A 12,999-nucleotide genomic window follows, 5' to 3' on the forward strand; every position below is an offset into this window, starting at 1 on the left:
TATTGAGGATCTTTTCAGCTTCCGATTCATTTTGAATTTCCCATTTTTTTCTAACTTCAATTTTCCTTTTTTCCCCATTATTTTATAGAAGAAATAATTTAAGTTGCTTAAGTTCTGCAATAGACAACTTAGATTTGAGAGAAGGTAGCTTAAGCATGACAGGATTATCCAAAGTTCTTGTTGGACAAGGTAGCAGTAGCATAACTTGAGTTACTTAGGAAAGGAATCGTACTTCGAAAACATTCCAGAGGAACTAGTTATTCAGAGAAAAGAAAATGGCTTGTGTTTTAAGAGGTGATGGATAATAACAATATGAGGGAGACAACATTCTTCATTACAAACCTGAAAGGCAACCCACAGTGGCACAGGCTTTACCTTTTTGGTTTAGTCCCATAAAACAGTAGAAAAGAATGGCACAAAAGAGAAAGAACGTTGCAGACATCACCGTCCCATAAATTTTATATATATATCGAAGCTCTCAATCTATCTCACTCAAGCATCAGATTTAATATCAAACGATCACCCTTTCACCTTTTTCCTTTGCCATGCACCTTTTCCCCCCTCTATTTGTATCTTCTCTTGCTTGCTTATTTCAACTATCCTATGTCTCCTTTCTCAAGTTTGCTTATATTCTTTCTTCTCTCTTTGATCCAAGAAAGCTATGATTCTTCGTGATATAATTATATATAAAATATAAAAAGATGTAATGAAATTTCTCTACACAGGAACGGACAACGAACCACCCTTGTTTAATAAATCTTAGCTCGTAAACATTGCTCCAAATCAAGACGGAAACAAACACCTGCAATCCAAGCACAAGCCAACCTGCAGTAATGGGTGCTAGAAGTTGGCACCTCGCGATATTCTCCTTGTGTCTTTTCTTTGGTTCAGGTACCATTAATAAGGAATAGCAATGTAGTAAGCTGTTTTTTTTTTACATGCATTTATCAATCAATCAAAATATAATCTAAGTTTATCTTCAGGTACAAATGATGATAGTTTTCATTTCTAAGAAATTATAGTCATGCATGCATACTTTTAGGTACAACTGTAATGAACCTGATTAGGTGCAATCTGCATAAATTGATGGTAGCTTTAGAAAGGGTATATACTTAGCTCATTTGCATCAAAAAAGTATTGAATGAACACGAGTCCAAGAATCACTTCAGTTCATCCACACCCTGTCAACTTGGAGGCAAAGATAGAAGAAGAAAAAAATATAATCGGGTTAGCTAATATTTTCAACAAATTTTCTCATTTCTCCTTATTAAGAGTTAAATTCCGTTTCTTTTCCAGGTCTAGGAACAGCCACAACCACAATATTAAGAAATGACAAAAACCAGGAAATCTTCTCATCATCGGAATTGGGCACTCAATTGGACGATGTTCCCATCGTCAACCCCACAACTCCAGACACAGGAAATCCGTATATGGGAAACCCTACAACTCCTCAATCACCTGACACAACTGGGCAAACCCCAACAACCCCAACTACAACACCCACAACACCAACCACAACACCCACAACTCCAACTACAACACCCACAACACCAACCACGACTACTCCTGCATCATCAGGTGGTCAATGGTGTGTTGCTAGCCAAGGAGCTTCAGACACTGCTCTACAGGTTGCTCTTGACTATGCTTGTGGGTATGGAGGTGCAGACTGCTCAGCAATACAAACTGGAGCAAGCTGTTATAACCCCAACACTGTACGTGACCATGCTTCCTATGCATTCAATGACTACTACCAGAAGAATCCAGTACCTACCAGCTGTGTATTCGGAGGAACAGCAACACTTACAAGCAACGATCCAAGTAAGAATTCCATTAAACTTAATGCATGATTATCTTCTTGTGATCATTTTCTTGGTTGTGACCATGATATTTAAAATTGTTGTGTCTTAAAATGCACAAATAAAATTTTGCATCCAAAATTTTCTAAGCTGCACGGCAGGGGTGACATGTGTCTGGCACATATCAGGTATCCAATAAATAACACCACGCATCCAATATCAGACCTGTTGGGAATTTTGGGTACAGCTTGGATAGCTCAAGTCACTATTCTTCTTTCAAATAAAAAGCAGATTCTTATGCAAACTTTCTAAAACACAAGACGCAGTCAAGGGACTTCAACAAGGACATATACCCAATAATTCTAGTTGGATCACCTCATCTCTCGTGTTTCTAGCTCTAAAAAATTTAACCTGTATTTTTTCGCACCTGTCTAAGATTTTCTAAATTACAGTATTTCAGTACCCATAACGTACCAGACCAGGAACTCATTTTCATTTGTGGAGAAAGCTCCGAGGCATCAAGTGATGTCATTTCATAAAATCTTTAATTTTATTATATAAAAGGAATAACCCCCTTCCATGACACCAACTACAATAATGTTTTTATTCCATAAACCTGTTCTTTCGGTAAATGAAGGTCCAGCCGCTGTCTGTTGAACCCCTTTCTCAGTAAGGGATGAATGCCCTCAAAATTTCAGCGGTCTTCTTAGCTTACTTTCGTCGCATTAATTTGTGACTCGAGATTGTGAGCATGATTTATTTCATTGTTTTTCAGGGGGATTAAACTGCTTCTGTAAACAATCCCTACCTATTTTATGTCGGTTAGGTGTGCTTCTCTATCTTTAAAATAGAAAATAACATCCAACTCCATCGCAGGTAGTGGGAATTGCAAATACGCATCACCCAAGTCAACAAGGTGAGAATTTGCAGCACCTATATCTCTTTTTCACCCTATAATGAAGATAAATCCTTCACATCCTAATATATTATCTTATCAATGCAGCATTAGTCCACCACCACCAACACCAACATATGTCAGCCCACCGAGTCCACCAACTCCAATGACCCCGACAGGAGGAACTACAATTCCTGGTGGTGGAACAACAGTCTACGGTGCAGAACCAACAGGAAGCCCCAATGCAGCCACATCTGCATTTCATTCCTTGCTGCTGTTGTTCACATGTGGTCTGTTGGCTTCACTTCAACTAGCAAATTATATCTAGATGATAAACAAGGTCCAGTCATTCTTTATGTGATGCGCCGGAATTCAATCAGTCTTCCAGCAGTTTTTTGCAAAATTTCAGGGTCAGAGTCAACAAGTCTTGCAATTAAAATTACTTCTACCTTTCATCTATGTATGGCTGTTAGTTGATGAAGCCAAAAGGATTTATAGGTAGTAGGCAGTTTTTCTGCAGTATTAGCTTCTCTTCCATAGAAAATCCTTGTAATTAATATCAGCTAGCATGCCATTTTATTTACTAAACAGAATAAAATACATTTAAAGAACTTAAAATAACCGTGTTTGGTTCAAAACAGCTTATTATGGAAACCAGGACGCTCAGAAGGCTACTTTGGAAAAATCTACCTTATTCACAACAGTGGATATATAAAAACAGGGGACTTAATCACTCAACATAAAATGGCTTGATAATTTTAGTAGTCATCTTTATTAAACAATTTTGATAATAATTAAAAAAAAAGCACCAAAAACTTAACTACATCAAATGCTATCTTTTACATAGACCTAACAAATGTGTGCTAATTCAATACAAGTGAATGCTTAACTTGCCACTGTACGTATGCAATATTAATTTTATTGTTTATTTCAAAACATCTCTTTAACAAGGCGGTTTTATGATTGCTTTGGACTGGAAGCGTGACCAGTTCCTAGTCAGAATAGTTGAACTAGTTGGTCTGGGCCAGTTTCAATGATATGAAGAACATCATGTATTAAAACCAATTTCTATGACAAATAGCAAGTACTAATTCCAACTTCATTATATTAATTAACGAGAGAAAAGTACAAGATCGAGTATCAAACATAATCCATATTTTTCTTTTTTACCCTGAATAATATCATCATATTCCAACATGTATTATTCTTATTTACAACATATCAGTGTAGATCATTTCAATGCCAACTCAGACTAGAAGCAACACAGATGCAACAGTGATACCAATGACAGCTAAAGTGGCAACAATTGAACCTTGGTCAAATGATTGTTGTAAGCTTGCTCTCGAGAAATGCTGAAAAGCCAGATACACCGCAATCAATAATGAAATCGCAGCGCCTTCCTTTGTGTCCCTGACAAAGAAAGATGTTGAAGCATATTATTTTACATTTTTCAAAAACGGTAAAAGAGGCAACAGCCCAACGTCCACAAAAAAAGATGAACTTCCTTACCTTAATTTCATAGCCTCATATGGAGCTACCATCACCAAGAGCAATGCCAAAAATGGCAACTCAAGTTCACCTAAAAATAAATAAGATTGAGAAGAAAAGGTTTCCATCCTTCAGTGTTCAATCACTATACAACATGTATGGAAAAAACAAAATACACAACTTATTTGTATTATTACAGTCCACAATCAGGATTTTCTTTCTCACGTTTCACCCACCGAGGTTCTAATAAGATTGTGTTGATTTCCACCAATTAAATGGGGGCTTTATAAAGTATGTTTTACAGTTCAGAGTTCAGATCTATAGCATAAAATGTTTCTCCTTCAATACCTCCTATATATTATGCGTTCACGTGCATGATGGAAAAGAGAACATACCAGGAATAAAGAAGAAGAGCCGAACCAGAAGTGCCAAGAATGCTGTCCACACACCATACCTACCTCTGTACATCCAATTGGTGCAAAAAAATTGACCAAGAAATGATCAAAAGAACACTGTTAATAAAGAGAATAATACTCTACAAAAACATAAACCAAACAGAAAAAACAAAAACATAAGAATGAATAACATACTTGATCCAGGAAACGACACCTACAGGTGCTTGCAAAGCAAACAACGGAACAATATACGATTTCGGCACGGCAGTGCCCTTCGCCAGTATCAAAATCCTATAAACAATGTCCCGAATTTTGCATTATTCAACAGAGAAAGAGCGTGAGTGAAAACCACAACTAGGAATCGCAGCTTTCTATTATGAGATCAAGTCACATGCAAATTACTAATAATCAATCATAAGTCCATACTCCATAACAAACATTTCTGTTTGGAAATTAATTGAAGTATTGAGGACAAGAAAGGAAAAATTATTCATTAATAATATGTTTCTATCACTCGTCGTCAGCACTGAGCAGAATAATAAATAATAATAAAAACTGATATGAAATTAAATTTTGTATAAAACAGTATGTAAGTAAATAAATAAATAGCGCGATTGAAAAAGTAAAATGATGAAATAAAGAGAAGTAAGAGAACGAACAGCGAAGAAACAGCAGAGATCCATTGCAGATTGGGAGGAGTGAAAGGAGCAGGAGCGTAGCAGAGCACACGAAACGTTGTGGTTCGGTCGCTGGTCTTGGATTTGGCGAAGCTTCTGATTCCGACGAAAGACCTAAAACAAAAGCGGAAAAGCGAAGTGAGAAAAAGAGGAACGAAAGAGATTGAGATGAGAATGGAGATACCTAAGGGGATTGAAGGCGTAGGAGAGCGACGCAGACGAGGAGCGAGAGAGACGAATGCATGAAATCGGCGATGAATGTTTGCGGCTGAGGAGAGAGAGTGCGGTTGCAGGTGAAGGTGAAGAAGACACACTCGTCGCCATTGCCATTGACATTTCTTCTTTCTATTTGTTTTCAGTTTGGCTTTGATATGATTTGACTGTAACGGGTATTTATTGGGTGTGGCCACTCTGTTTTTCACCCATGCACTGCACTCTGCACCCTCAAAATTAATTTCATCAAGCTTCCTTTTCGACTTCACGAATGTGTAATAAGCTTAAAGACTTTTTTGACCTTTAGAGACTAAGGTCTTCTTCACCACTTCTTGCATTTCATCAACAATGTCTTGTTTTCACTTTTCAAGGATCTCCTTCTTACATTTACTATCGAAATTTATGCATCAATAACAGTCCAGTTATGAATTCCCACGCTTCTCGTAGTACCTAGTGGATTTCAAGGATGGTCCTCTTTGTGTTAATGTGAACACATGGCAATTTTGTGATAATGTACACTTTTATAAATGCTGTGAAGAAATTTCAGGAATGCCCTATCTACAAAGTAATCTTCTTGATGTTTAAGTCCCTTATCTAATAATATTGAAATGCTGTGTAGTAGTATTATTTTCATTTGCGAAAAATAGATGGCCATTGAATAAAAAAGCAATTATAATTTCTTTCAATAATCTTCAAATGAAATTGTTGATGACAAACAATCTTCAAGATGCATTGAAGTCTAAAAAAAAAATTAGTTCAAATTGTTCTTAATGGACTTTGTTTTTTTTTTTTTTTTTCCGAATCAATGTTATACAAGGGGTAGGAGATTATGTCACTTAATTAAATTATTTAGGATTCAAATTATGATATTAGAAGTAAAATAATATATATTAAAAAATATTTATTTTATATATATTCATGATTTTCAATAAAAATTAACTAGTGGTGAATATTTTATAGTAATAACGATAAAAAAAATGCGGTCAAGGCTAAAACAAATCATATCTAATTAAATTTAAGGCTAAAAACTTATTTTGGTCCCTTATAATAATTGTTTGTTTCAATTTAGTCTCACTTTTATTTTTAGTCTCAATTTGATCCCTAATAAATTAACTGGTTGCAATGTTGGACTTCTGTCCAAATTATTTAAATGGAGTTAACTGTTGGCCACGTAGATGCCACGTAGATGCATAGGTGGATGTCACGTGGATGCCAAATCTCTTGAATACACCTGGAACCAGAACAGCCCGTTCTGAAATCAGAACGGGCCGTTCTGAGTGCACTTTTGGTGTGTTAATTTTGCATTTGAAACGGGTCGTTCCAGATGCAAAATTAACACACCACAAGTACATCAGAACGGTTCGTTCTAAGACCAGAAACGGTTCGTTCTGGTTTCAGAACGGCCCCTTCTGGATTCAGAACGGTCCATTCCAGAACGCCAACTTGTTAAGTGGAGATAATAGAATATTCTATATTATTTTTATTGAAAAATATTTTTTTACGATAAAAATTTTAAAATTACTTATTTTTATAAAACAATTGTCTTATAATTAGAGTGATAACTTTTCCTTTTTCTCTTTCTGTCTGAAGAAATATTTAAGTGTCACTTTATAATTTTGTAGAACTTATTTAAAATTAGAGGAATAAAATGATAAAAATTAATAGGATAAACATAATAAAATTATTAATTTGTTTTCTTTTAGTGTCCTCTAAATTTTTACACTCATTTAAAACAAAAATATTTACGACCTTACTTGAACAAGATCTGTTCTATAGGCTCGTACCTCTGTATCCTTGAGTTCTAAGGAGACAGGAACCTAAAACAAAAATATTTTATATGTTATTTTGAATTAATTTAACGAAGTATCATATGATTTTTAATTTTTTAAAATTTTTTATAAATTTGATCTATACATGAAAAACTTTTTAATTTAACAATTAAATTTTTAAAAATTTGCTATAGAACATTAATTATTAAGTAGAATAAATCTATTAAGACTTACTCTTGAAGTAAGTAAATTTTTTTTTCATTAACAATGAAGATAATTTTAGCATAAAATAAAAAACAATTAAACAATAAAATAAAATATATAAAAAATATTAATGTATTTATTATATTAGATATAACAAGATAATTAAAATAATTAATAATATATATTTTATAAAATTATTAATATTTTATATATATAAAAATAAAAATAAAAAAAATTTTAGTGTGGGCAAGTGCCCTCACTATGATTAACTTAGATCCGTGTTGTGTGGTGAAATGTTAGTCCTGTATACTCTCTTCCTTTACTTCAAGTTATACATCCTCAAGAACAGGTTGTTGTTGTTGGGGTACATCGTTAATGACCAAGAAAAAATATCATGTGATTTCATCATTTATTGTATGGTGTCAATTTAGTAGTAAGTGGTTCACTTCAGTTTGACTAACAATGAAATAAAATCTACTACTATTGTCTTTAATGATACACTGCATTGTCCTTAATGATACACTGTGTAGCCCAACTGTTTAGCAATTAAAGTTATCAATTTCCATTGACAATATTACCAAATCCAGTGTTTGAAATGCTTTGTACTTGGGTCTTTTTCCTTCCACGATTCACAACCGTGAACTATAATCATTGAACAATTCTGGAACCAGAACGGCCCGTTCTGAAACTAGAACGGCCCATTCTGGTTGAACTCTTAGTGTGTTAATTTTGTACCTAGAACGGGACGTTCCGAATGCAAAATTAACACGCCAAAAGTGCACCCAGAACGCCCGTTCTGGTTTCAGAACGGGCCATTCTGGTTCCAAGTGTTTTCAAGAAATTTGGCATCACATGTTAACCATCTATGCATCTACGTGGCATCCACGTGACCAACAATTAACTCCGTTTAAATAATTTAGACAGAAATCCGACATTACAACTAATTAATTTATTAAGGACCAAATTGAGACAAAAAATAAAAATGGGACTAAATTGAAACAAATAATTATTATAAGGGACTAAAATAGATTTTTAGTTTAAATTTAAAGTTTCATATTAAGAAGCTTGTAATATAGACTAATTAATGGCCCACAGGTGTTTGTCCACGTGTCCAGCTCTAGTAGCCAAAAATGGTGATATCTACACACGTGTTCAATTTATAGCATGTCATGTTGATTCAAGTCATGGGCGTGTTCAATTTCTGTGTCTCTGACAAAATTGTGTCAACATCATAAGAAATGCCCAAAACTTATATTTCCCATATTTATGCAACGTATACTATCTCTCTCTATCAGTTGGAAACGTCAATAATTCAATTTCAATGTGAAAAAATATGAACATAAATATTCGTCGAGGAATGTCAGATAAATGTTTCTCAATGTCAAGATTCAAGAAATGAGTTTAACAGACTCTAAAAGCATATATATGGTTAAAACAAATAATAGGTAATAGCAATCGATCTGAATCTGAAGGCAATCGTAATAGCTACGAGATAGGTATCGTGCGCCAACTTGACCAAGCATGGATATATGTATCCCCAAACTAAATGCAACAAGATTAGAAAACAAATTTACTCTTGTAAAATGAGGATTTGCACTTTAAAAATAATAATGTGTACTCATATCGTTAATTATTACTACACTTTAGCTATTTTTTAATTATGTTATTTGAGAAGAATATTCTTATTTATTGATAATTAATCTTTGTTGAAAAACTTAAAAAGATCAATTTTATAGAATTTTTCTTCCTTATTATATATTTTGTATCTACAAAAGTTAAATTTTAGATTTTATTTAAAGAAATTAAATCTAATATCACTCAAAAACAATTATACTTTTAGCCCTTAAATATATTCACCTTGGTTTAGAATAGTTAAATCTCATGAAAAAAAATAGAGTACAAAAAAAAAATCATATATTTTGGGTCAAGTTTTTTTTTTTTTTTTTTTTTTTTTTTTTATCACACAGAGAGATGGTGCCTTTTAGCTTGGAGTGTTGGTGAGATGAGTTGTGATAAAATTATTTTTGTTTGTCTTCCATTTGAATTTTGATAGAATCATTTATTTAAATTCTCACTTAATTAAATGATATAAAGATATAAAGAGCTTATCAAATTTTTATAAAAAATTATTATTAATAAAATTAATAGATATTTTTATATAATAATATGATTAAGAAAAAGGATATACAAAGCTAATCAAAATTAATTCAGTAGTTTAATGTTATATAATAAAATACTTTAATCTTAAATATAAAATAAGTTATATTAAGAGAAAAATTCTTATTTTATATGCGTGTATGATTTTTTGATGAAAATGAGTTATTATTATTTTTTTGCAATAAATACTTTATACTAATATTACAATTAAAAAAAACTAGTAGCATAATATAAGCATAAAAATAGAATAAAATTATATACATTATATTTATTCAAATAAATAATATAAATATAATATTATATTATACAAAATATAAGCTTTTTTTTTAACTATTAGTGTAAAAAAACACCTTTTTTTAATATTAATATATACACAAGTAATCAAATCGCATATACTAGCTAATATACTTTTTTTTTTAGGATGTATACTGTTGGATTAAAACATCTTTAATGCACGTGAGTGACTACTTTTGATCATATCAATCGTAATGTTAATGACTTGGCGGGTATATTAACTGCAAGAGGATTGAGATTTCAAAGTTCTTTCGAGGAGTTTGTAATTTCTCCTCGCTTTACTATATAAGCTATTTTATATGATTTAGTTGAAGTTGATTCATCTATTTTTATTTTTTGTGATATTTATTAATTTCTTTTATGTACTAAAAAAACACGTATAAAAACTTTTAGGTAAAAAAATCATATATATATATATATATATATATATATATATATATATATATATATATATATGTATGAAGAGGGTTCAAACGACACTAGTATAACTTTTACTAAGTATTACACCACTCAATAACTTTATATTAAATGTGAATTTTAAAAATCCAACCGTTAGATTGAAAGTTCATATCTCTTAGATCATATATGTAAAATTTTGTTAAAATTGAATAACAACTTGAAGGTAACCAAAATGTTCATATTTTAGTATATTTTAAAATGTATATATTACATCAATTTTCAAATAATCTTAAATTAATATAAAATTTGATATATATGATCAAAAAGATATGAACTTTCAATCTAACGGTTGAATTTTTAAAATTCACATTTTAATATAAAGTTATTGAACGGTGTAACACTTAGTAAAAGTTACAGTGGTGTCGTTTGAACCCTCCTTATATATATATATAAAAGATAAAGATGGTATAATTTTTTTGTCAAATGAAATTCATACATATAAAATGAAGCCCTCTTAAAAACATTTTTTTTTTCTGTTCATTTTTCAATTGTTAATAGTTTTTATTTTATTTTATTCATAATTATTAATAGTTAATACAATATGTGAATCGCTTAATGATAGATACTCCGACTACTTAAAAAGATCAAAATGTTTGTTTTTTTTGGTAGACGAAAATCAGTATGTTCTGGTATTGACATAATAGGGTTAGTTCAAATTTTAATTATTGATTTTGAAGTTATTTCAATTTGGTCCTTAAATTGGGCCTAGAGGCAGTGGTGTCCATTGTGACGTGATCCGCATTGCCTCCAAAAGTCGAGTCATACTTTATCAATTTTACATTTTCTACGCCCCACTTACCCTCTGATGGGGAGAGGGAGGGAAATTAAAAGTAACATCAAGGAATAAGGAAGAAATAATTTGATATTAAGTAAGAAATAAAAAAAATAATATTTTATATAGTTAAATTTTTATTTGAAATAATTTTTCGTTAGTCATTTTTTATTTGTTTTTCTTTCTCATTGTCAATTTTGTTTATTTTTTTTCTTGAAAAATCTGCCATAATTAATAATATGTAAATCTATATATATATATATATATATATTAATAATTATCTTTTTAATCTCTATTTTTTAATAAATAATTATACTCCTGAATGTAAAAAAAAAATATTTTTTTCTAAATAATTATCCATAATTTTTAATATTTATGTTATATCAGATATACAGAATGCCTCGAACCTCCTTGTGAATAATAATGGGAGATCGTAGAATACCCTTTCTGCAACTTATGGCTTTCACGTGTACGACTTCTCACTTTCACAAGGAAAAAAAAAATACTAACAACATGGACAAATGTTTCAAGTTTTTGTTCACGTTAGGATACCTTTTTTTACAGAGTACAAATAAAATAAGTCAAGGTTATTTTTGTAAATGTGAATGAATATAGTATAATTTTGTACAAATGATTGCTTCAAAGAGGGTAATTGATTTTACCTTGAGACTTACACGTATTCCTTTCAAATTTGTTTTAAATCACCTTTACCAAATAAGCATACTTTTATTAAAACCACACAAATACATTCTCATCTCATAAAATTCATGATAAATCATGCTTCCCAAACAAAGCATTAGAAATATTGTTAGTCTAAATTCATTGAATTTGCATGATGATAAAGTAAAAATAATTAATCTATTCACAGAAAAACAATTTTATTTTATAAAAGTAAAGTACCAATTTATTGCAAAGTCAAAGAAAAATAAAATTAAAGATATATTAAAAAAATCATCTATAGAAAAATTACAAAAATGCAACAAGGATGGAATTTAAGTCCTCCCACCTCTAACCCCACTCTCTTTTCCTTCAACCATTAATCTAACCCTATAGTGGTCAAGAATATATTTATTTTTAAGAAAAAGTGAAATAAAACAACTTTTAACTTGGTTATTTTATAGAAAAAGTAAAAGGAAAAATAAGTTAAATTTTCCTTTGTTGTTAAGTTCTGTAAAAATAAAAATAAAAAGTAAAAGAAAAAGGATATAAATATTTTAATAAAAATATAAATATATAATTTTTTAAGAAATACATAAAAATAAGAGTATTTTTTTAAAAAAATTATTATTATTATTATTTTTTATCGTAACTTCTCTTCTTTCTTCCAAAACTAAATGCTTCATTTTTAACTGTTAATTCTAAATTAAATTATTTTATTTTTTCCTTTAAAGACGTATGAGAGGGTCCATCCTTCCTCTATATATCATTACTGCCTTGCTAAACCAAGGGGAAAGGTATGCACCATATTAGGGATGGCAATGGATCCCATAGGGCGGGTAATAGTAAACTCGTTACCGTCCCGTTAGATGAAAATTAGTCCCATACCCACCCATATCCGTGCGGGTATCCATTAAGTGGGTATCCATGAATTTCTTGAATACCCGCGGATATCCACGGATATATATCAATAGATATTTATAAATTTTTTAAGAAATTAAAAAAAATTATATTACAAATAATTTTAAGTTTATATTTAATGTCATTGAAATATTAAAAATAAAATTCAATGTTAATTTTGAACTTGTATTTAATGTTAATTTTGTTGAAATATAATAAAAATGCAAAATAATCAATAACTTAAAATACATCAATCTCACAAGTAAGTTAAAGTCTCATCACAAAGCTACAATAATTCAATATCATAATTCTAAACGAAAGTA

The 12,999-nt window shown here is 30.8% G+C and overlaps 2 protein-coding genes and 1 non-coding gene across 3 annotated transcripts; 2 read left to right on the forward strand and 1 right to left on the reverse strand.

Moving 5' to 3' along the window:
• Nucleotides 1-367: 367 nt before the first annotated feature.
• Nucleotides 368-3,424, forward strand: LOC109799877 (uncharacterized). Its single transcript, XM_020360526.3, has 4 exons — nt 368-891; nt 1,297-1,818; nt 2,673-2,712; nt 2,800-3,424. The coding sequence occupies exons 1-4, from the start codon at nt 834-836 to the stop codon at nt 3,017-3,019; spliced, it is 840 nt and encodes a 279-aa protein (XP_020216115.1). The 5' UTR covers nt 368-833; the 3' UTR covers nt 3,020-3,424.
• Nucleotides 3,425-3,776: 352 nt separating this feature from the next.
• LOC109799887 (cold-regulated 413 inner membrane protein 2, chloroplastic) lies at nt 3,777-5,838 on the reverse strand. Its single transcript, XM_020360537.3, has 6 exons — nt 5,436-5,838; nt 5,234-5,365; nt 4,770-4,865; nt 4,575-4,639; nt 4,201-4,270; nt 3,777-4,101 (listed from the first exon to the last, which is right to left on the reverse strand). The coding sequence occupies exons 1-6, from the start codon at nt 5,585-5,587 to the stop codon at nt 3,939-3,941; spliced, it is 678 nt and encodes a 225-aa protein (XP_020216126.1). The 5' UTR covers nt 5,588-5,838; the 3' UTR covers nt 3,777-3,938.
• A 1,370-nt stretch (nt 5,839-7,208) lies between these two features.
• Nucleotides 7,209-7,344, forward strand: LOC114916227 (small nucleolar RNA U3). The gene has a single exon (XR_003804612.2). It is a non-coding gene; the product is annotated as a small nucleolar RNA U3 (small nucleolar RNA).
• The last annotated feature ends 5,655 nt before the right edge of the window (nt 7,345-12,999 follow it).

This window comes from Cajanus cajan, chromosome 2, assembly GCF_000230855.2.
Source record: "Cajanus cajan strain Asha chromosome 2, NIPB_CcT2T_4, whole genome shotgun sequence".
In the NCBI taxonomy this organism is placed as follows: domain Eukaryota; kingdom Viridiplantae; phylum Streptophyta; class Magnoliopsida; order Fabales; family Fabaceae; genus Cajanus; species Cajanus cajan.